The following is a 16,125-nucleotide window of genomic DNA, read 5'->3' as shown; positions in this document are numbered from 1 at the left end:
TGATAGAATCAGGTATCATTCTGTTCAGTGTGGCCAAATCTACAATGGGCAGTATTTGTGCCAACTAACTGATCAGGAAGATCACTAAGTTCTGTTTTATAATATACCCAATGTGTGCTGGCAAGTTGATACCAATATAGTATTCCATACTACTTTCATAATGCGTAAGCTTGAAAATGCTTTTCAGTTTAGTATTTACTGAATGCAGAAGTTGAAGAAGTTGCAGCGTCAACATTTTAATCAAAGTGTTCTACAAATTGACTAAATTATCTCTGTTAACTTGAACATTAGCAAACCAATAATACGTGCTGGTGTGTGTATATCTGATCCAAGTATCATATTCCTGTTAGACTGATTTGGATATGCTTAGCTAAAGAAAGGCAGCAAACCGAATTACAAATGGGCTAAAGTTATAGTCTGTATTTTATCAAATGGGATTTGGTTTTAAGCAGACTTCTCAAAATTTGTTAATTTTGTGCAAATGAAACACTTTTAAATGCATATGCATACATTACTCGGTTCATTTATTATGACTTGTAGATGGCTGGTAAACACATAGTATTGAGAATTAAAACACTTTTATATATTATGGACCAAAAAACAGATTGATCGTTCATGCAATCATGCAAGTAGCCAATACATCAAGATCAAGATATTCCATGCAAATTGAAATGTATAATTACAAAAAATATATACATTTTATTACAAGATTTGAAGTTGAAAAAATTAATCTGCTACTTATTACTAGAAAGATACCTTTTGTAAAAAGTTAAACAAAATGTCTTAACACATTAATTAAACTCATTCAAAAAATTCCCAAAATAAGGGAATATTATCAATTCTACAATCTTACAATACAATATTTGTGTGGCACGGAGTGTCTTTCATATCATACAAATAGTATTATACAGGATCAAACCTTACACAAGGTTACATTAAACAAGGGCCTATGTTGTTTTTTGTGTGCCTTTGGGCCACTAAAAAATTCAAAGCCCATACATAATTTTGATAAAAGTTCCACAAAAACAAATACAATAGATGAAGACAATATTGCCACGTTATCATACCCAAGTACATCTGCTACCACTGACATTGTTTTCCATTCCTGCAAACTTGCCCCACTCCAAAATCAATGTGGACGCTTATCAGTGGCTTTCTCCAGTGAGAAAAGGTCAGCTGAAAGTAGGATAAACCACAATGGCTTTACTGCATGAGGAATTCAATCACAGACAGCATTACATTTGAGAATTTGGCCTCCAAAAGTAAAAGTATTATGCTATACAGTCACTGACTGAACTAGCTCACAGTCACAAAGACAGTTTATTCACATGTACAAGAACTGTACAAACATTTAAAATACAATTAAACCTGCACATTATGAACTGAACACAGTTTACAGTCTTATGCCATATGGTTTATGACTTGTATAAAAGCAGAGTCTTGTGCAAAATATCTGTATGGCTTTTAATCTTTAAGATTGTTGTAGTTTTACGTATCGTGGTTTTAATAAAGCACAGAGCTGTTTACATTTTCTCTGTGTATTCAAAAGTTTTTTGGACCTGTTGAAAAACGTACTTTTAAAACAAAGTACACATAGGTAAATCCAGATTTTTGTGTTTGAGGAAAATGTGGATTTAAACCTTTAAATGTGTTCTAATTCAATGTTGTCCAATACGTTGGCCACTAGCCACATGCGGCTAATTGGGAATTCAGAGGTGGCTGATTCCATTTCTGATTAGTAAATAAAAAATTAGCAATAGACACCGCCATTGGGCATGTGATCTTAATACTCATACTGGCACGCTGTATGGCTGTGCACTTTAACCTTTTGGGGTCTTTTTGGTAAAATGGGAAGATGAACAGCAGTGTGTGTGAGTGTATTTTCATCGTTGTGTTTTATTTCTTTGGTTACTGAATGGTGGTAGATGTTTGTTTAAGTAAATATACACCTGTGAAGTACATTTACCTGAGTATTGTGTGAGTGTATGTAAGGCGTTTTCTGCTAAAATTAGTGCATATGGCTAAAACTTCATCGCCGTAACCACACTGTGGCTAGTCAGCGATTTCTACTGGCCATTGTTCTAAACACCTACTCCATTTTATCCCAGTTAGTTACAGGAAACTTTCGTTTATCCGGAGGTTAACTGTCTGGAATGCTCGATCCACCGGCAAAATTCAGGAGTCGGTTCAGTAAGTTTTTTTTCTTTTCGTTGCTTTTTTGTCACCAGTCAGGCTCTGCAAGGTCTAGCTAAAGCTGTTGCTTAGCTACAGAGATGCTTGCAAGCTACGGCTGACTGTTTAGAAGCTGTTAGGGTTTGTTGCTAGATACAGAGCTCAAAAGCTCCGTATGTTTTAACATTAGCGCTGGTTTGTCCGGCAGTTTTGATGGGACGGCAACAGCTCGGTCCCGTCAGTGCCGGATACCAGAAAGTTTCCTGTATGTATGTTCTGCGAGCCATAAACTCATCTGTTTACATCTGGTGATTTTAAAAGAAATTGAACAATTGGTCTAGAATAACTTACAGCTTCAGAAATTGAACGATGTAAAATGCATGTAACCACCAGATGAAATAGATTTTTAAAATGACAAGATGTATCAAATATAAAGTAATTGTTAGATATGCAGAGTTTAATCGATAGTAACTTTTGCACTGCATGGTCATGGTTTCTACAATCGCATAATATATTGACTCACTTAAAATGTTTTAAGTCCTAATAATACGTTAATGAAGAAACCAAGTCTGGCATATCCCTGCTAAAAATTGTTCAGAATTAACAAGAAATCAGCACAAACAGGATTGACAAATATAACCTAACAAAGTATTTTTGAGAACTGTATGTGACGTTCTAAGGAACTTCAAAAATGGTTAATTACAGGTCTACTGTAAAAAAAATAATGCTATCTGTTAAATGAACAGCATCCTTTGTGTTTAAACTGCAGCATTTGCAGGTTACGGTTCGTGAGAATTGTGTTAGTCAATTACTACTAATAAACACTTGCAGATAGTCAAACATTAGAGTTTTCTCTAATTATTATCTGATGTAAAGTACATATGGAAGTCTAGATTGTAATACTGATGACAGCAAAGTGCAATCATTAATGTTCCATCAAGATACTACCCCCTCAGGGCAAATATTACTTTTGTAATTGCTTTCTGCATTACTATGAAAGTGTCTCGTTATTTTTCCTGCCCGACAGATTAGGAGAATACCACTGTCTCGCTTTAAAATGATATGGTAAATGCTGCACAATGGCAGTGGTTAAGGCAGTTGTTTGACTGTGTTTCAAGATCTTGTTAGGAACAGACTGAAGACGTGCTTTATAATTAATTGTTTCTTTAATTCCCTTTCCTTTTCCTGCCAATTTTCTCCCCTCCCCATCTCTCCTGAAGGTGCTGAATCTAGGCTGAGGTATGGCTCCACCGGCAACATGCCTACTATAATTTTGCCCAAACAGGCATTCTTAGTGTGTGACCTTAGACGGTGGGTGTTGGCAGGCTGTCTGACAACAGAAGGCATCATAGTCAAGCCCAAACCTGTCCTCACCAATGTTGATAGACACACACACTTCCACCAGTAGTCACCAGATAGTGACCAGGAATGGGCACCACATCCATTATATATACACAGTAAAATATATCTACACATGAAAACATTAGCCTATGTGTTAAAATATTATGGCCTAGAAATTCACTGGCAGCGCCAGTCTCGCCAGGGCGCCGAAAGTACCGCCCCGGAAGGAGTCGTGAGCACCCGCCAGAAATTCAGTTTCAGCACCCCAAACGGAAGCGCGGCGCTACTCGAGGTGCCCCGCATCCCTCTTGGGGTGCTGCAACTGAAAATCGCAGCACAACGTGCCGCAGCGTGGCGCGCTGCGGTACTGCAGGCCATCGGCGATCGCGAGTGCCGACAAAAGAGCCCGGCACCGAGGAGAAGTGCCAGGCTCTTGGGACACAGCTGGCACAACGCGGGGGGGGGGGGGGGGCTCAGGAGGCCGGGGACGGCGGCGTGAAGAGGTGCTGGCAGGTGGCCAGCAAAAAAAATGGCCGCCCCGCATCTCAGCGCCTCTACCGCCGCAGGTAGGCCCCACTGAACCGGTCGCAAATTGCGACCGGCGTTAAAGCAGGGGACGCTACCAAATTTGGCGATCGGGGCAGTAGCGGGGCGCTGCGCACACCGATGACGTCATCGGTGGCGGCGCAGCGCTAACGGCTAGCGCCGCCATTAGCGCCCCGCTAAATTTAGCGGGAGGCATGGCCAGTGGCGCAAAACCCACTAAGTGCCCTCTTTGGGCGCTAACTGGTGGTGCAGCCCACTGAATTTCTAGGCCTATATTTTTTCCATTAAAATCAACATTACAAAACTATAACTGGTTATTAATAGATATTACTGGTGAAGGAAATGAAACTGATGTGATCAAAGGAAACTTGCTGCACAGACTTGTACAGTACCAGAGAAAAAGTGATTTATAAATTTCACAGTACTTTGCTCTGATTTCAGCTCAAAAGCTCAACTATTTAATCATACAGATATATTAAGTATGGTTCTGAAAAGTTTATTGTAAACCAATTGCAATTAGAGAAACTGCATGTAAACTATGACAAAAACAGGTATACAAGTTGCGGCACGTTTTGGGACTTGCAAACTGGGGGATGGGGTGTAACCCATACACAAGTAAGAGTGATCCTTTGCCACCAGGCCTCAAAATCATAAATGGAGTGTTCACACCAGTGTAACCTATACACTGTATTAAAGTTCTGTTCTACAATTAGTCACTCTTACCACAGCTAAGGTCAAGGACCTTGAAATTATACTGTAGGATACTTACAAACTGAACTTAATGTCTTCATCTGAAATTCTGCCGTGCTATTTTAATGGAGACATTAAAGTTAATGGAATAAAGCCTCAGTTAAAATAACGAGAGAAGAATTTTAGTTAAACACAGTGATCATTCATACATTAATGTGTAATTTCTGGGCCAAAGTTCTTAAATGTGGTAAAAGTGACTGGTAGTGAGTCCCTACAAGTGAAAGAAATAAATTCTAATCTGCAATGTTTAATTTATATAGAAACAGACACATGTAATTAGCCTCCCACTGCTTACTATAATATACATTTTTAGAAGCATGCCTGAATGCTACATTGATTTTAAAATGACCCCCATTGATTACATTATGTACCAATTAAAAATAACCAGGATCTTCTCTGCTGTTCTTAGCTCTTCCCTTTTCCCTTTCATTTTGTGCCCCCTCCCTTTTTATCACTTAATTGCACTGCAATAGTCATTACCCATGCTTCTTAGCATTTTATTAGTGTACTGATATTGAAAGAGATTTCTGTACCTGTCCTTTGGGACAGGTACAGTTTATTTTAGATGCTGACCAGATTACTTCCCTGCTTTAGAGTTTTGAAATATTGGGAATTTTTGAAGCCTGCTTCCCTAAAATAAACTAAAATGCAAACAGAAATCCATGCCTACACGTATAAGCTTAAAAAGAAAATGCTAATAATTTTTTTCTAAAAATGGCTGTGATTTAAAATAACCTCCCCCACGATTATTATGCAACTTATGCTTCAAGCAGATCTTTTTGTAATCCTGCATTTCAGTTAGAAATACTGCTCACCGATGATCTGTTTGTTCTGAACATTCACCAGATACACAGTTGATAAATTAATGAGGGGGCAAATGAAAAAAAATTGAACTTTTCTGTATAATGTGCAAATTTTGAATTAGCATTGCCAATGCTACGTCTCAGTAACAGAAAAATGTTGAAATCCATAAAATTGCTTTAAAAAAGTTTGCATTTATTAAAAATTGAGACTTGTGAAAACCCATTTAACATTACACTAAAAACTCTACAGATATTGACTGCTATTGAGGGTGTAACTTCCTTATAACCCTAAAACTACAGTGAACATTTATGATTCTACCCTCAGGATAACTCTTGGCCCGTAATTTGCGGTCAGCAGTGAAGCAAAGGCGCTTGCCACTGGCCTCGAAGAAAGCTGCCCAGGGGTCTTGCGATCTCTATGACGAGAAGTTTGCCTTTCTCGACGTGTAATTGATTGTAGTGCTCTGTAATGGGAATTCCCAGCAAAAATTTGCAGTGACGTCAACAAGCTGTCTAAGCAGCCAATCACATTGAAGAATTCTCAGACAGCAAACCAGGAAATAAAAAGCAGCTTTTATCTGGACTTTTAAAAAAATGTTATAGAGAGCGAAATAAAGATTGGGACGTTCACATGGGGATAAGGTAGACGCTGAAATATCATGAACAATTTTTTTTTTTTAATTTGAAGTTTAAAAATATTGCAATTTTTATCATAATGGAGAAATTTGACACTTGACTCCACAAATATAAAAATCTGTTTTTCAGGGCCAGAATGTTTGTTTAGCAGTCAATATGCTGTTAAAACCCCAGTTACACCTATTCCAACAATGATTAACATTTAATGGGGTATTTAACAGTGATATTAGTGTGGGAAAGCCCAAGTTTTCGTCTGGTCCACTGATTGCCGGCTATGGCGGGGGCCCACCGTGCAGCCTGTGTCAGAGCAGTGAATGACTGACTGCAACGTCAGGATTTCCGCGTTTAGATGCACATGCGCTAAATCCTGAAGATACGGTCAGTTTCAGAAGGGTAATGATGGCGAACGCTGACACTTCGCTGTCATTACCCACCGCAAAATCCGGGCCCTTACTTGATAAATGTGAAAGGATTTCACTTACCATGTCATACAGACTTTGTGATGTCTGTATACAATGGTATTGATTGCATTGTCAATTGATAATCAAATAGTGGGCAACTAAAAACAATTTTCTTGCTTATAAAGACTATTTAGCTATAATCACATTTAGCACTGCCATCCAGGGATCTTGAGGGAACAAGATAAAGTACAAAGGCGTATTAGTGTGCTTCATGTCTTGAGTACAATACAGTAAAGGCAATAAACACCAAGAATAACATTGATTCACCATTTTTACTACATAGATCGATTTTTTTTTGTTACAGCTACAAAATACTAGTGGTGTATAGTTTGACACCAATGTTTGGGGGAGGTCTGCAGAGAGGACGAGAAGAACGGCTAAGAATCAGTACTTTGAGTACTGTATCATCAGATAACCGTCAAGCTCCTGTTGTCACATCAATATGAAAAATTCAGCAAACATTTGTGCATTCAATAAAATGCCAATAATGTTCCTGTATTTCTGTAATTGTTCTGTTACCTTTCTCTTTTTACTCACTCCAATAGATATTTGAATAACTTTTTAATGCCATGCTTCAAGATGGTGCAAGTTAGTGCTTTTTTTCCATCTGGAGGTAAAGATGAGGAGCCTTATGTTGAGGTATAGCTCCAGAGGTGGCAATGCCATTTCAGTATCTCATTCAAGTGGCCATTCTGCATGTGTGAGCCTGGGCAGTCAGTGTCAGTAGACTATTTGACTATGGAAGCGATCATGGCTGAGCACAATTCTATCATTATCCAACAGCCACATTTCCAGCAATGATCACCATGAAGAATCAGAAGCTGGAACTTTGGCTGTTTCTCCCTGCCTACCCCCAGCTCAGCAAAGCTGAAGCCAGTTGTAGATCACCCACCAAGAGCTTGACTAGAATTGTTTAACTCAGCACTAACTATAGAGCAAGCTTGGCAATTGCTGCACCGTATCAAATCTCATAGTAGAACACTGTAGAAGTTAGTGTTGTAAGTGAAATAAGATGAATTATTTATACGAAGAAGTACAAGTTCATTAGTTAGTTTAGTGTAGAACATCTCTTACCTTTGTGAGCATATAAAGCAGCAAAGAAATTTAAAGTAATTTGAGTATGTTTCAATAAACATGGCAGCCCGATATATCTATTAACAATATGAAGATACAGCCACTTTTCACAATTTTACTCAGGATGATCATGTGCAAAGTGCAACTGCGGTATTGGATGCCAGAAACAAAATTGAAAACCCTTCCTAGGAGTCCACTCAACCGACACAAGTGTGGCAGAGCAGAACCCCCACCTGCCCTAGCTTCAGACTAAAAGCCGAAATCGCTGGGATCTTCAGCTCCAAAAGGAGCTATTCTGCCAGACAGGGTCATCAATCTACCCACCAGAAAATGACTGCACCAAACAAACGGGATGGAATTGTTCCCCTCAGATTCTGGGTGCAAGGTGGCCAATCCCTCCCCTCTCTCTCACAATGTTAGCGTCATGGAATCTGCTGGTTAATGTACCTGAGTAAATATCTCCGAATTAAAAAAACAAAAGCTTTAACAAACTGCACTTCATCTTCTGTTGGGTGGTGTGCTGTTAGTCTCAGCTGTGGCCTTGTTCACAAGATAGATCACTAAAAACTGCAACATATTTGAAATAATTCTGCTGCAATTTATGGTGGCAAATGAATGACATTTGGCTGGCTACATAATGCTGAATGGAAATTTCATCAGGAACACGACACTAAAATTAAATCAATTAATTACTGGAAAATTTCTAAATTCATAAGTAACAGTGCACCACTCATGTATTTATAAAATAAATGTCAGAACCTTGGCTTTCATGATTTTTCCAAATTGAGCCAAAGTCACTTTTACAAAGTTTCTATCTGCCCAGGGTCATTTATAAAGTCAGTAACTGGCCAGAGATCCAAATATCAATTTTTGTGAAAGATTCTAATTATAACTAGATATAAAATTTGCTAATTTTTTAAAGGAATTCTTCCCCATCTTTTGAAGGCAGTGGCTCATGCAGGTTTATGGTTCTATACAAAACATATGAACAGGATGGGAAACGACCTAGTCGTTCACCAAGCCTACCCCATCCAGACATGGTGCATCCCACATGCACCATCAATCCCCCGCTCCCTGCAGTCACGCAATCTCCTGGGAGACAAAAAAAAGCTGAAGCCACTTTGGGAAAACTATTTGGGCGGGGGGTGGGGGGTCATTATCACTTTCGGCGGGGGCAGAAACCTGGCGGTGACTTCAGTGTAAAGGAAAATCAGGCACGGTGTATACCGGGCAGCCAATCCGCTACCACCAGTTTTCCACCCCTACCGAAATTGGAAATCGGCCCCCTATGTGTGGCTGCAGCCAGCCAGTACCTCACCCAAGTGGGCTGACATGGTGAGTATTAGCAGGCTATGCTCTGTTGGGGTCACCACAGCCAAGCTTGACGCTGTCCTCATTTGATATCCACATGCACTTTCTAGCAAGTATCACTGGATGGTGATCAGGAGAGAAAACAGCAACTTTATTCCCCCCTCCCTTGCCTTGGGAGACTGAAGCCAACTTTAGTAACCCATTTTCCCAGCTAAGACCAGCTGACTCAGCTTAGACCAGGGGATTCAACATGGGACCTTTTGTCTTCTGTATGGCTCAGTACTACATAATGCATTGCATTTAACTAGAAAGCCCCATGGAATTGTGACAGAATAGTTTAAAAAATTAAATACTGTAATTACTAATCAAAGCAATTCACAAACAGTAAGAATGTATTCCTTTACTCATATATGCTTGCAATTATTCTGGTGTTTGACACAGGCACTTACGGTGCTGTACCCGTTCCCTTTAAACAGGGCACGTTAGAAATAAAAATATTTGACTTATTAGGTACCCTTTGTAGTCATTGGATTTTCAGAAATAAGTAGTGTAGATCGTTATTAAGTTAGTGTTTCGTAAACCAGGTGCTTGTAAAATGACTTGTTCTAGTTCAACTGATTATTCAGACCCTGTAACGGTGGCAATGCAGGACGATGGACAAGCAGTGCTGGAGTGATGGGTTGTTGGTTCAACTGTCCACTGAATTTATATAATGATACAAATAAAAGAGGGGGGGGGGGGAAAGAGAAGAAAATATACCTGATAGCACCATCATAGAAAGCTGAGAAAATGTGGAATTAGGTACCTCTTTCCCCCTCCCCTCCTGAAGGTGCTGACTCGTGCTGTGGTGCAGTTCCACAGGCAGCAGCAGCCCAAAGTGGCCACTGTTCACATATAAGCCTATGCAGTGCAAGTTGGCAGGCTGTTCCAAAAAAGGTGGGCATCACAGCAGAGTCTGATTCTTGCGAGCGCATGACTCAGTGGGAGTCACTGGAGTCTGACCAAGCGTGGGAAGCCTGGATGATTCCATTCCCCCACCCTCTATCACAGGAGCCGAGGCCAATTGTCGTATATAAAAAACTGTCCTGGCCTGGCTAAGATCAGCAATTACCAGATGCCAAACTTAGACCTTCAGGTCTATTTGGCTTAGTTCTACACCAAGATGGTGCCTTTACTCATTAGGCCATAAGGAAAGCTCTGATTGTATTTTTTTCTAAGTTACGTGTTCATTTTCATTTCTCTGCCAGGGATAGTAAAGCTAAAACAGAAGGACCCAAAAAGCAAACAATGTATGACATTCCCCAATGCCCATTTTATATATTAAGTACTTCACTTGCTGGATCTAGTCAGATTATAAAACAAATTAAAACTGAGGTTTATGTATAGTACCATTTGTGTACTTCCTAGGAAGCATCTACTGGATTAGAATGTGAAGGTAAAGGAGACAGAGTTAAGTTTAAAACTTGAGCATGAAATTGTCCTTTTAAAGGAGTAAGATGCGGTATATTATTAATCCAGTTGTGATCCACCATCATTTCCAAACTTGTTCTCTTGCCATTGTCTTCGCAGCTGTATTACATCCCTGCCAAACCATTCATGTAACCTGGTAAAGCTGAAAGTCCCTGCTGCTGTATTATTATCCTGGGTGAGCATCAGACCACCAATCCCAGATGTTACCCCTCCTGTTCCTGATCTCCTCCTCGGGGGCAGAGGTGGTGGCAAGCGTTGAGTATGTAGTGGTCTTTCAGGTGCCTGGTCTGCGGAATACTTTGAGATATCACTATTGTCATTAACAGCATGTGCTTTGCCATTCAATTCAGTATCAATAGTTTGATCTTGTGTGGTGTTCCAGGAGACATAGCCATTTTCCTTAACAGGAATCCCATAAGATATAGAGAAACTATGTGAGATTTGTGACGCACTATGAGGATTGATTGCTTGCTTTCGCAGTAGTTTTCTCTGGCTTTTACGGCCGCTGACTCTATTTTGCTGCATCTCTTCCAATTGCTTTTCAAGTTCCTTCACAACAATTCTCATGTAGTCAAAGCTTGCACGTGATAAAGCTTTAACCCAGCACTCCATTTCTCCCTGGCTCTCAGCAGCCATTTTATATGTCCGTGATTTAACACTTTCGAACTTGATTGCAAAGGCATACTCCTCTGAAGATTCACACAACTCCACAGTGCATCCCTCAAGTATGATCACTCCAATTGGGTCTCTACTGTCCTTTTCTTCAAAGTAAAAAAACAGATTACCCTTCAAAACAAACCAGCGCCTGTGGTAAGCAGTGTTTCGCTCTCCCTTTTTATGCAGGTATCCAGTCTTGTCAGTAGGAGAATCACAGGTGGCATAGTATGCCACACTCCGTTCATTCAACTTCATGCTTTAGTTTCTACAAACAGAAATCACAAAGGACATCTGAAATGGAGAATACAGTTATTCTGACATAATAATTACAGAGTCACTGTAAAATGCAAACTTCAGCCTCAACTGACATGCAGATTTGGGCACATTTGAGGGGCAAGTTTTGCCTATCGGCCACCAGTAACCCTGCAAACAAATAGAGTGCGGCATCTCATGGAGGAGGAAAAACGTCCTCCATGTAGTGGATATGTTGTATGCACCGAGAAATAGCTAAAAAGAGTATACCAGGATGCAGGTTGTATGGAGGTACCCAGGAAACATCTACACAAAAGGATGCACAGTACAAATGGTCTGGACTCCGACTACAGAGCAGATAGCATTTACTATGAATGGCATGACATGTGTGAAGTGGAATTTTTTGTGTCTAAGTGCCACACGGAGGTTTAAGGGTTCTAGATAAAATACACAAATCCTTAAAGTAAAAGCAATGCGAGATGTACCGTTAACTTAAGAGATGGAAAATGGCTGGGTCACAACTACACTGTCAACTGTAGCGTTCCAAAACTGGAAAAGAGGAAATGCATCTCGGCTCGAATTTACTGTTGACAATATTAGCAGCAGAGCATTTAATGGTTACTTCCACTGGGTTTCCCTCTCGTCCCACTCAGACCGCTGCTTCTCTGCTTCAGCCGAAAGCCTCACCCTCTCCGCCCAGCTTAACCTAGTAGGTAGATTTTACTGTTCTAGTTCAGAAAAAAGGTAAAACTAATCTGATGCACGGTGCTTATTAAACTCTCCATTACGATGAGGCAATACTTGTTGAAAATCATGAATTGAGAGTTATAGTTATCAATACTAACGCTCAATCAATAGTGAAATCAAATTTTATCATGTGACTACTGTTCTGTGGCTCCATAGCAGTTAGTCCAAAGGTATAAAATTGGGAGAGGAAGAAAATATGTTGCCAAACTTTTGTTCTGTATATATTTTGAAATGATAAATGATGCTCCTTTTCCTTGCTTAAATTGTTCCTCACTTTGACCTTTATCCAGCTTCAATACCCCCAGGCCTTCTCCAGGGAGCCAGGAGCTGATGCTGTTTCTTACTGATAGAGCCTGAATCATGCCACTCCAGAGCATGTCCATGTCCCAAAACAACACAGCTGTCAGAACTACCGATGGTCCAGGCTCCCTACCAACATCAAAGAGGTGAGAGAGAAGCTGGTTTCGGAGTAGAGCAGGGACACAGTTTGACAAGGGAGGGTTTGCAAGAGAATGGCGTGAAATGTTCAGCCTTGTGTACAAAACCCTTTACTTTGTAACCAGCACACGAGATTCCTTTTAATATCAGAAAAATTACAATCAACATTATACCTTTTGACATTTAAAGCTGCTTTGAAAAAGATTTAGAACTTTATAAAACACAGGAGGCAGCCATTTGGCCCATCACGTCAGTGCCTGCTCTTTGATGATGCAATCCAAAACTAATTCCACTGGCCTGCAAGCTCCCCATAGCCCTGTTTCTTCCTTTGCCTCAAATATTTATCTAATTTTCCCTTAATAGATGCAATGGGCGCTGTCTTAATTGCTCCCTGTGGCAAAGCATTCCATGCTCCAACAACCCTCTGTGTAAAGAAATCTCTCCCAACCCCTCTCATCACTCTGTTAGTGATTATTTTAAATGTATAACCCCTTTGTCACGACTCCCCAGAGTCTTTCCCCAGTCTACTAAAACACTTCATAATTTCAAAAACCTCAATTAAACTTCCTCTTGGCCATTTCTGCTCCAGTAGAAATAGTACTACTGAAGTCTTTCTTTATAACTATAGCTTCCCATCCCCAGTATCATCCTAGTGAATCTACATTGTACACTCTCTCTAGGGTTTTGATGTCCCTTCTGTAATGAGGTGCCGAAAATTCCACACACTACCCTAAGTGTGACCTAACCAATGTTTTGTACAAATTTATTATTTCTTTACCAAGATATAGCAACTGAAGGAATGAATATATATCCCTTGAAACCCCTTGTACATCACACTAAAGAAAAACAAGGGTATCTCTCTGAAACAATAACAGAAAATGCTGGAAACACCAGCCACCATCTGTGAAGAGAGTAGACAAGTTAATGTTTGAGGTATAGACACTTCATCGGAACTGGAAGATATTACATCATGAACAGCATTTAAAAAGGAACAGAACAAGGAAGAAAGGAAAAACAAACATACATATCTTCCAGTTCTGATGAAGGGTCCATACCTAAAACATTAACTTGTCTGTGAAATAAAAACAGAAAATACTGGAAATACTCAGCAGGTCAAGCAACATCTGTGGAGAGAGAAACAGAGTTAACGTTTCAGGTCGATGACCCTTCGTCAGAACTGGTCTCTGATGTTGCCTGACTCGCTGATTGTTTCCTGAATTTTTGGTTTTTGTTTCTGATTTCTAGCATCAGCAGTTTTTGTAAACTGTTTTTATTATCTCTATGAACTTTGTCCCACCATAAACCACCATTATTAGCAGAGCAACCACACCAGAATCGTGGCTTATGCATTTATACTTTTAAAAAGAAAATGTCCTTTGCAGAGTGCCCATGAGAACCTGTGAAGCATCTGCTGGGAGGGGGGTGAGGAAGACCCTATTGTGTCGGCCCTGGCTCAGTGGGTAGCTCTGCTCTGAGTCAGAAGGTTGTGGGTTCAAGTCCTACTCCAGAGACTTGAGCACAAAAAAATCTAGGCTGACACTCCAGTGCAGTGTCGAGGGAGTGCTGCACTGTCGGAGGTACATCTTTCGGATGAGAAGTTAAAACCGAGGCCCTATCTGCTCCCTCAGATGGGCGTAAAAGATCCCATGGCACTACTTCGAAGAAGAGCGGGGGCATTATCCCCTGGTGTCCTGGCCAATATTTATCCCTCGATCAACAGAACAAAAACAGATTATCCGGTCATCATCACATTGCTGTTTATGGGAGCTTGCTGTGCGCAAATTGGCTCCCGTGTTTCCCACATTACAGCAGTGACCCACTTCAAAAGTACTTCATTGGCTGACTCTTCTTCCTGGCAATTGCCAATTTAAAGTTCAGCATGTGCCCCCTTAACCAATAAGGACTGTAAATTAACAAAAAGGTTTAAAAGGAAACTTAAAATTAAATTAAAATTTATTCCTGGGGGTGATCATGCACTCCAGTCCCTACGGTGCCCATACGTCATTGGCTGTAGAGCGCTTTGGGACGTCCCTGGTGGTCGTGAAAGGCGCTACATAAAAATGTCTTTTTTAATTAAATTAAAAAATCTATATACAGTAAAGGTATTTTTTTAAACTCCCATTGTATAAACAAGAGCCAATGGCTGCAGGCCACGCGCATGCGCGTTGCCAGCCGACGGGCGAAAGGGAGATTTTTAACCGGTGGCGGATTTAGCGCCCAAACCCTCCCTCGCGCGTCAAACGCTCATTTACTGATTTTTAAAAAAAAAAATTAAGAATGGGAATTTGGAATATCTGCAACTGGTTATCAATAGTTCCCGACGCAGACGGTGCCAGGTCTCCTGTTTAGTTCCCAGGCCTCCCGCTCGAGCGGATAAAGAGAAGGTAAAAGTCGCCAGAGTGAGAGAGGGAAAGACGAGTGTTTAACTGCAAACCACTCCCGACGCTTACAACGGCCGCTCGGTAGACTGTAAGGAATGAAAGGGAGAGCGAGAGAAAGTGAGCTACCCTGTTGTACTCACTCGCTTGGCTCTCTCCGGCCCCCGCTCGCCCTCATTATATTTTCCTTTTACGTTTAAAAAGCGTGTGACGTCACGGCCCAGTCAGGATGACTGCTGTTCATTCAGCAGTTTCTGTGCCAAGACTTGCCCCCATTCTTCCCTGTGGAAGTCTCTGCGTGTTTAAAATGTATTTATTATAATTAAGTGTCCAGTCCTTACGCATTTAAACTTTCATGGCCACCCCCTCACTGTAATTTCCCTCCAATCCTGGCCAACATTTCTTCTTCTTAGGCAGTCCCTCGGAACCAAGGATTTGCTTCCACATTAAAAATGAGTTCTCAGGTGACTGATGAGTCCATTGCGGGACCTACAGTCTCTGTCACAGGTGGGGCAGACGGTGGTTGAAGGGGCGAGTGGGTGGGGTACTTGGGTTGACGTGCGCTCCTTGCGCTTGGCTTCCTCTTGCCCCCGGCGAAGAGACTCGAGGTGTTTGGTGCCTTCCCGGATGCTTCTCCGCCACTTTGTGCAGTCTTGGGCCAGGGATTCCCAGGTGTCGGTGGGGATGTTACACTTTTTCAAGGAAGCTTTGAGGGTGTCCTTGAAGCGTTTCCTCTGCCCACCTGGGGCTCTCCTGCCGTGCCGGAGCTCCGAGTAGAGCGCTTGTTTTGGGAGTCTCGTATCGGGCAAGCGGACAATGTGACCCGTCCATTGGAGCTGATCAAGCGTGGTCAAAGCTTCGATGTTGGCCTGAGCAAGAACACTGACGTTGGTGCGCCTATTCTGCCAATGGATTGGCCAATATATATCCCTCAATCAACATCTGAAACCGATTCTGACAAAAGGTCATCGGCCCGAAATGGTAACTCTTGTTTTTTTCCTCTCTCCACAGATGCTGCCTGACCTGCTGAGTATTTCCAGCATTTTCTAGTTTTATTTCAGATTTCCAGCCTCTGCAGTATTTTGCTTT

At 41.1% G+C, this 16,125-nt stretch overlaps 1 protein-coding gene across 1 annotated transcript; it reads right to left on the bottom strand.

Annotated features, from left to right (window-relative positions):
- Positions 1-507: 507 nt before the first annotated feature.
- Positions 508-15,231, bottom strand: LOC147104324 (sesquipedalian-1-like). The gene is made up of 2 exons (XM_085961566.1): positions 15,180-15,231; positions 508-11,486 (listed from the first exon to the last, which is right to left on the bottom strand). The coding sequence occupies exon 2, from the start codon at positions 11,474-11,476 to the stop codon at positions 10,604-10,606; it is 873 nt and encodes a 290-aa protein (XP_085817692.1). The 5' UTR covers positions 11,477-11,486; positions 15,180-15,231; the 3' UTR covers positions 508-10,603.
- Positions 15,232-16,125: the final 894 nt, after the last annotated feature.

This window comes from Somniosus microcephalus, chromosome 19 (genome assembly GCF_052327205.1).
Source record: "Somniosus microcephalus isolate GS21.2 chromosome 19, FLI_Smic_1.0, whole genome shotgun sequence".
Lineage (NCBI taxonomy): Eukaryota > Metazoa > Chordata > Chondrichthyes > Squaliformes > Somniosidae > Somniosus > Somniosus microcephalus.
Note: the sequence above shows the minus strand (reverse complement) of the source record. Positions and strands in the feature narration are given on the sequence as shown.

What these genes read in the sequence shown, in the direction of transcription:
- LOC147104324 (XM_085961566.1), bottom strand. Translation starts at nt 11,476, where the DNA reads ATGAAGTTGAATGAACGGAGTGTGGCATACTATGCCACCTGTGATTCT.